Source organism: Oryzias latipes, chromosome 20 (assembly GCF_002234675.1).
Source record: "Oryzias latipes chromosome 20, ASM223467v1".
Lineage (NCBI taxonomy): Eukaryota > Metazoa > Chordata > Actinopteri > Beloniformes > Adrianichthyidae > Oryzias > Oryzias latipes.
The window spans coordinates 23,829,125-23,837,948 of NC_019878.2; the positions used below are offsets into that span (position 1 = coordinate 23,829,125).

Sequence of the window (8,824 nt, forward strand, 5' to 3'; positions counted from 1 at the left end):
CAAAAGAAATTATCTCTGTGTGAGCAGGAGCCGATTTCTCCATGGATACAGCTGCCCTGCTTATTCATCTGTGAACGCAGCAAACATGACTCACTAAATACTCATTTGCACTCCACAGAAGATTGAGAAAAGCTCCAAAGAAAATGACAGGAGCGCCGTGCCAGGCCGTAAGATTTTGTTTTATTCTAAGATTTGGAGTCAAACAAATAAAATCAGGCTGAGCGTGTTTGTGTTGGAGCATCGGCTCAGTCGCTTCTTTGGTTTGAAATCATCTCTGCCTCACAAATTCTGAGGACTCAAAGGATTTCAGTCAGAAAACAAGTGAGAGGAATCCACCAGAGCTGAAAAAAAGTGTCACAGTAAACCGAACTTGGGTGTTAAAGAACCAACGTACTTCACTGTGCAGCCACCTGAGGGCTTCTCCAAAAATCGAGGCAGTGAGGAGGTGGGAGGAGCTCCAGGCAAACAAGTTTTATAATCTTTGTGCAGAATCTTTGAAATCGTCAACAAAAACCCCAGATCATGTCAAATGAGTTTAATTTAGTCTCTGTCACATACTCCACAAACAGCTCCGGCCGTTAGGAATTAAACAGATGAATCAGATGCAGAAAAACAACATGCAGAGGAATAAAAAGATGTGTGTCATCCATTCACGCCAACGTCTGTTTAAGGCGGAGGCGCATCCAATTTCAGCTGGTCTCTGTGAGCCGATCAGACGCTGGTTCCCATGGAAAGGGGGACAACGAGTAACAGCACCGCATGTGTTGACCTCAGAGAAGAAATGTTTCCTCAAAAAACTCACTCGGGCAGCTCACGCAGCCGACTGCGGCTCCAAACCCCCCAGTGGCAGCAGGTCACCACCACCAGAAATTTTTGAATTTCCCAGAAATGTCTTCTTTGTTTTGTTAGGATATCATGACTAAACCTTTCCTGAATGCATCTCTTTTAGCTCCTCTTCAGTTTTTCAGAAGGCAGCAAAAGCTGCTCCACTTGTGTGGAAGTCTCAGTTCGTAAAGTCTCACTTCCTTTGTGAACATTTGCTTTCTGTCAAAGCTTTTGTAGAGGCTTCCGCGTCGACTCAGTCCTGACAAGTTTCTATAGAAAGTTCGATTAAAATGAAGCTGTCTGATTGGTTAATAGCTTGATGCCTCGCCTATTTCTCATAGGGTCTTTACTGCTTAAAGTGAACGTGTGGGTGCGTGTGTGTGTGGGTATGTGTGAGCATGCACAAGTGTGTGTGTGTGCAAACATGACATTTACTGTATCTATGGTGCCTATTGACATATAACATGAACAATAATGAATCATATTTGTTGTTGTTTTGTAGTCTTTTGTTATGTTTTGTGTTTGATTTTTCTTTCTGTTCACACCAGGTCTCAGCTGTCAATCAAACGGCTCTGAGCTTGATTTTCTGTTTTCAACATCTTGATGTCTTTCAGTTAGTCCCTCTTAGAGGTTTTTACTCTTTTCTTTACATCTCGTTCCTTTAAGGTTCTGGATCATCTCCATCTTCTTGGTGTTGAGCTTCAGGTAATAAAGTCTACGAAGCAACTCTGCAGTGTTGCTTTTATCGCTGGATCATCATCATTAAATTATTGTTTACTGCTATTGATCGATAATCAGCTGGTATAAAACAAACTGTAGTGAACCAGATGGTCCTGACTGTGACGGCTCAGCCTTCAGTTTCATCTGCAGGAACTCTTTCGTTTTTTCAGTTCCTCGGTCTGTTAGGAGAAGCCTATAAATGTCTGGAGAACAAAATGATTGACAGAACCTGAATGCTTTCGTTCCCCATTGACTGGCATGTGATATGGCACCTTTCCCCCCCATAATTCCAGATCAGGATTTTATAAAAATGTCAGTAAACTCCTGACTTTACCAGGCCTCTGCCTGCCAGCATTATCAGGGCTGCTGTGTGGATGTCCTCATCATGGCTCTGACCTCTGAAAATCACGTCACTGCCAGCTGTTCTTCAGCTTTTATCACTTTTTTCAGAGTGATCCATCATCGGGTAGAAGAGCTTCTGCTGCACTGAAAGTCTGTTCATGTTCTGCAGCTTCAGGGGTTCAGCTTTGTGTGACCTGGACTATAACATCTGTAAACTGCCACCATCTCTGTGAAGGACACCCCCTTTCCTCCCTGGGGGTTTCCTCCAGTCTTGTCAGGAGTAGAAGTGTGATGTTTTACAAGACCCCACAAACTGTGGTGAGGAGGTCCTGATCTGCAGAATCTGAATTAGTTTTGTGTCTTGGGAGAGAAGGATTTACATCCCCGGGAATCTGGCTAAAGATTCTAGACCAGGGGCGCCCAAATCCAGCCCTCGAGGGCCGGTGTCCCACATGGTTTCCAACCATCCTGCCATTGAAGCTCCTCGTCGGCTAAACACACCTGATCCATGTAATCAACAGCAGATAAGGCAGGGTTTCTGGAAAACTAGCAGGGGGCCGGCCCTCGAGGCCTGGATTTGAGCAACCCTCGTCTAGACAGATGGACCTCAACCTCCTCCCAGAGTGTCCAGAGTGACCTGCACGTCTCAGAGTTCTGGAGATGTTCAGGTCCATCCCTAATGTAGAGGATATGTTCAGGTCCAACAGGGACGGAACGGTCCAGTCGATCATTCTCTCAGCATAGTAAACATTGTCTGCTGTCTGAGTTTGATCCTGGGTGTGGCTCTAATCAGTGATGGCGGAGGTCAGCATGGACTCACCAATGGCGGAAAACTGCACCATGGTTTTGGCTGGGAGCTTGAGCTTCTTCAGCTCCTCAAGAAGAGCTTTTTCTTAACTAAAAGACCCATTTGAGTCGATTTCTCACTGACCGACCACAACCTAAAACGTGCCCCAAAGTCCGACTTCACCCTTCAGAAGATTAAGATTTATAGTAATGGTTTTGTTACTATTATGATAACAATAAAGGAATTCTTGTTTTATATCATAAATAAAAATAAAGAGAAAATAGGCTTTTTTATTCAGGAAGTATAACTTTTGACAAAGGTCTTTGACAAAATGTCACAGAAGCTCATCTCAATGCAGTGAAAGAAGCAGTTTGATTTAATGTAAACAAATAAATACATTTTTTCCAATTTGCGCCTTCAGTATAAATTCTGGTTGTGCTTGCCGACCTCCAGTTGATTTTCTGTGGTTAACGGCGCTCGTAAATCTGTCAAAATGTTTTAGGTCAACTTTGGTAAAAGCCACACTGCTGGATGGATTGTTGGGGCATTATGGGTACTGTAGTCAGGAGCTTGACAGTGATACGAACTGTTCTTCAGCTGTTTAGGGATGGATTGAATAACAATGGAGTTGCCCCGGACCCCTGACTGATGGAGGCGTAAAAGACGAGCCAGGCAGGGGGGGGGGGGGGGGGGTTTGAAAGGGTTAGTCTACTGCAAGTATCTGCTGAGTCTTCATCTCTCTTGTTTCCTCCAATGTTCTCATTGCATTCTTTTCGTTAGAGTCTGAACGGGTCTCCTCATCTGAGGTTTCTCCTTCTTTTCTAAGTAATAGATTACAATAGATAACAGTTACATTTATAATATCATTTTTGTGTGATGGAACACTTCCTGTTCTGAGGACAAACCACAGAGACTCACATATTTCATTTCTGGATGGTAGTATGTTTATTTTCATTTTTCTGTGTTTCAGCAGAGGGTCTTCATGACAACAAGCCTCTGACTGAGACGGTCGCTGGTTTCATGTCAGCTTAATGTATATTCATAAACAAGCTGACTAAGAGAAATGCATCAATGAGGCAAAGTTTTAGTTTAAAAACATTTAATTTACTGCAGGATTACTCTATTTTTACATCAAAATGTGGAAAATTTCATATTCATGAGCAAATTTATCTATAAACTGAAACTAAAGTTTCCCTTCCTTCACTGTTGGAGCTTTTTTTTAATTTTCTATATTGTTTACATTTTTATCAAATGAACCACAGGGGAAGAAGTGCTGCAGCAGCCATTGTGAAAATTCCATTCATGCATTTGGTCGACCTAGCTCCTCCTCCTCCTCCTCCCTCCTTATCAGCGAGCAGACAGGATGGGGTGGGGTGGGGGGCTGCTATAATAACAGAGAGGCGGAGGGCAGAGACAGACCGAACAGGCTTGTGCAGCGATGCTCTGCTGGCTGGAGCACAGTGACGGGGAGCCTCCTGATTTCCGTTTCTTAGACTTATTTTAGGGTTTTTGACAAACCAGAGTGGAAAAATAAAAGGTATCTACAGACGACTGTCTTCTGAAAAAGAGAAGAAGACTTTTTTTTTCTTTCTCTTTCTTGGAGCTCATAAAGTCCATGGATTGATAGAAACAAAGAAAAGCATTGCTTGCTGTCATCATGAACTCCACTCTGCCTTATGGGTCGGTCCCCAACAGAAGCCTCTCCTCGGCCACTCTCCCTCCTGACCTGGGAGGACAGAAAGACTCGTCGGCGGGATGCTACGAGCAGCTTCTGATCTCCACTGAGGTCTTCCTCACTTTGGGCATCATCAGCCTGCTGGAGAACATCCTGGTTGTTGCTGCGATCGTTAAAAACAAGAACCTCCACTCCCCCATGTACTTTTTCATCTGCAGCCTCGCAGTAGCCGATATGTTGGTCAGCGTCTCCAACGCGTCTGAGACCATCGTCATAGCGCTCATTAACGGAGGCAACCTGAGCATTCCTGTCAGGCTCATCAAGAGCATGGACAATGTGTTTGACTCCATGATCTGCAGCTCTCTGCTGGCCTCCATCTGCAGCTTGCTGGCCATTGCCGTTGACCGCTACATCACCATCTTCTACGCTCTGCGATACCACAACATCGTGACGCTGCGGCGAGCAGCCGTGGTCATCAGCAGCATCTGGACGTGCTGCATTGTGTCGGGTATCCTCTTCATCATCTACTCGGAGAGTACCACGGTGCTCATCTGTCTCATCACCATGTTCTTCACCATGCTGGTGCTCATGGCCTCCCTCTATGTCCACATGTTCCTGCTGGCACGTCTGCACATGAAGCGGATCGCGGCGCTGCCGGGCAACGCGCCCATCCACCAGCGGGCGAACATGAAGGGCGCCATCACCCTCACCATCCTCCTCGGGGTGTTTGTGGTGTGCTGGGCGCCGTTCTTCCTCCACCTCATCCTCATGATCACCTGCCCCAGGAACCCTTACTGCACCTGCTTCATGTCGCACTTCAACATGTACCTCATTCTCATCATGTGCAACTCCGTCATCGACCCCATCATCTACGCTTTCCGGAGCCAGGAGATGAGGAAAACCTTCAAGGAGATCTTCTGCTGCTCCAACGCTCTCCTGTGTGTGTGACGTATGTGTGTGTGTGTCTGTGTGGCTGCAACGTTCAACCAATCAACTGTCCTGGAGTGGCATGTAGCAGGAATGCTCATGTGACCAGCATGCATCCACATCTACAACCTCTGGATTCCACAGAGTTACAGGAACACAAAAGTCCCACGGTTTCAAAAATGACCTGAAGGCAGCACCAGGAGCTCACGCACCGAAACGGAGCCATGATCACAGGATGATGGACGGGAGAAACAAATGAACATACAAACAATTCCACTGGCATCAAAAGAAAATAGCAAAAACACTTCTTCTCTTGTAATGGTAATTCTAAAATCAAACACACTTGGCTTGGTCTGATCTGCCAATCAGGGTGTTTTACTTGAATGGAGCCAGAACAGTGTGTGAAGGTGTTTAAGGGAGATGGCCCAGGTTCTGCTCACATCCCTGGAAAAACCTTACGGCAACAGAAAAAGGAGCACAAGCAACAAACCCCCTTTCTCTCAGGTCCATCTTCCTGATGATGCACTGACGGAAAATAGGATTAAATGTGAAAAGAAAATCTCAAATCATGACTTTCTCAGGCACTATTTTACATGACCGTTATGCATTCTTCCTTTTGTTTTTGTTTAGGTCTGTTTTATGTTCAGAAGAAGCTCATATGAGAAAATGAACCCATGAACAAGCAGCTATGAACAGAAAAGAAACATAAATGCACTTGTGAAAAGAAAAAAAATGAAATTTTATTTAATTTGTGTTTGTATTTATGTTGTTATTCATTGATTGTTTGACAAATCATGCTGCTTTTTAGGGGAGCTTGGGGTGGATCTCTCAGCCTGGACCTTACAGAACCAGCTGATGATCAGCTGACACTTACCTGACTAAAAGTGACCAGAAGCTTTCCACTGTCTAGCCAGTCAGATATTTGTGACTTGAAGCATGTCTATGTGATCAAAAAAAGTCTATTTTTTATGTGAAACTGTACTGATGCGTTTGTGTAACTGTTGCTTTCCATTGCTGCCTTAAATGAGCTGCACTGTGTAAAACTAGAACAATTTTATCCGACAGCATTTAAGAATTATGGCTGTTCCGTGTCTGTGAAATCTCTTCAGTGTTGCCTTATTTATTTATGACTTTGTATACTTGAATGGTACCCCTGAGCTTTAAATTGCACAACAAGTTTGATGTTAATGGAAATGTGGCCAGCTGGGAATGTGATGTGTGTGCCACTGTACCGCTGTTTGTACAAATCACTCAATAAACCATAAAGCGGCTGTGCTGCCTCAGATTCTTCAGACTGCAGATCCCACCTCCACTCCCCGACCCTCTCTCTCTAACAGACACTTGCATGAATTAAACTGGATCCTCTGATTTACCCAGACTGGATCTATGATGACAGGTTCAGAAATTAGGGGAGAGGAAAACACAGAAAACAACATTTTACAGAAATTCAAAACACAAGAAACAAGTCACTGATTATGTTATGTACCCTATGTCTCGGGGGAATGGGGCATAACATGAAGAAGAAGAAAATAAGAAGATGAGCCAAAATGCAAAAAGTAAGCCCTAAATCTTGGGGACTACAAGTACTAAAGAAAATGGTAGTTAACCCATACAGCTTCACTTAACATTACTACAAAGCAAAAAACCAAACAGAGTGGGCACAAAACTACAAAGTACAAAACAAACTATAAAGTACCACAGAAACTACAACAAGCAACAAAGTGCAACACAACAAAACAGGTGGAGAACTACGAAATAAATGGAGAAGAGTGCCAAGCTGCAATGGAGACTGTTGCAGGCAGCCAAGCTCCCTTCTCACAGACTGGGGGTCCACACGGTGCTTTTGAAGGCTGCCGCCATCCGCTTGGGTCCAAATGGAGGCCACACCTACCTTCAACACCACACCTGCAAACAATCAGACACACAAAGATCCACAAAAACAACACAGTCCCATTCTGATAGAAAAGACTACACAACACACAGAATAAATGGAACAGCCTAAACTAAATACTGTCACAGCCGTAACCGCAGACAAAGATGTTTTTTACTGCTTTGAGACTTCGGCGAACCACGGAGATCCATCATCAAGACTTAGAAAAAACTATTATCAGAAAAGAACCTTCCAGAAACGAGCAACCAAAAGGATTTCTAGACGAGGACTCGTCATCCAGGTGGTCGTCAAGAGGCAGAAGAAGAAAAAGAAAGAAGGTGAGGCTGTGCTGGATTTAGTTCATCCATCCATCCATTCATCCATCCATCCAGTCATCCTGTAACACTCTACAGTTCATTTAGAGTCTTACGATTGTCGCAGGTTGACTATTGAACATAAATGAACAAATGAACAACCAATTAAATCAAGATCTGCTCTTTATCCAGCACAATTCACAGTTTTTTAGTCACACTCCATGAACTTTCCATATAGGTCCGTGCATGTGTTTACTTTCACCCTATTTGTCCATCTAGCGTCCTCCACCTGTAAGCGCGGAAGCGGGTCCAACTCAATGATTCCTCCCAAAGTCAACAAAAAGAAAAACTGAAATGATCTCACCCCGGCCTTCGGTTAACATCAGGGAGTCTCTTGCTGATCTTTGGTCGCTTTCCAGTCACGTCCATCAAAGAGGAAAAAAAAAAAATTATAATCCCAGAGGTTTTGTCATGATTTTGAGGACTCGAGGCTGTCTGCCTCCGGGTCTCAGGTGCTGGGACCCAGAATGAAAACAGGAGAGTTTGAGGTAAGTTAGATCATTTATTTTCTTGCAGGATGTCTATGCGATGACTAGGATCTCGGCTGTGGACAGCATGTGAGTAGTAGGACGAGTAACGGGAATCTTGGCTTGAAGTCATGGCGTGGCTGGAGGTATTCTGAGGTGGCTGATTGGAGGGTTGGCGTGAACAGGAAACGTGGCGAGCTTGGGGAGGACCGATAGTTCAGGACGCAATCACAGGTTAACACCCGTGGAGGTTTCTTCCTGAAAACAAGGCATTGAAAAATAATGACTCGAGGGTAACATTTCAACAGCAAGAACATGAGAGACCAGACTAAGCACCATGGAGGAGCAACGGACTGGGGATGAATGCTGGATGTGGATCTCCTTAAGAAGGCTGCAGGTAGATGAGTTTAATGGGAAACAGCTAGGAGTCCTCAGGAGCAGAGCAGAGAAGGGGAGGAGAGCTGCCAGAGGCACCATAAACACGTTTGGATTATCTGGGATCCAGATACAGGTTAGATAAAGCAGCTGTGTGGGGCATCCATCATGCCTGGAAGAACAGGGGGGCATTTTGTCATGGAGTTGTTTTTGTCAGTCCCCGGTCTGAAAAGACCAGACAAAGAATTGAGCACATTTTGACGGCCACAGGAGGTAGATGATAAAAATGAGTCAGAGATTAAAAATGAAAGGTTACTGAAAATCAACAGCAAAGGGATCTTTGTTTCCCTGCTGTTGGTGCACCTGGGGGAGTGTCCACAGGCACGAGGGGGCAGCAACTGTGATAACCCACACTGTGCGGTTCGGTCTGAGCTGTTGAGTGGAAATTCGTAGAAAATAGGC

The 8,824-nt window shown here is 44.7% G+C and overlaps 1 protein-coding gene across 1 annotated transcript; it reads left to right on the forward strand.

Moving 5' to 3' along the window:
* Positions 1–3,463: 3,463 nt before the first annotated feature.
* Positions 3,464–5,404, forward strand: LOC101174304 (melanocortin receptor 4). The gene has a single exon (XM_004081195.4). The coding sequence runs from the start codon at positions 4,332–4,334 to the stop codon at positions 5,295–5,297; it is 966 nt and encodes a 321-aa protein (XP_004081243.1). The 5' UTR covers positions 3,464–4,331; the 3' UTR covers positions 5,298–5,404.
* The last annotated feature ends 3,420 nt before the right edge of the window (positions 5,405–8,824 follow it).

Excerpts from the sequence above, each read along its gene's own strand:
- LOC101174304 (XM_004081195.4), top strand. The coding sequence starts at position 4,332 with ATGAACTCCACTCTGCCTTATGGGTCGGTCCCCAACAGAAGCCTCTCC.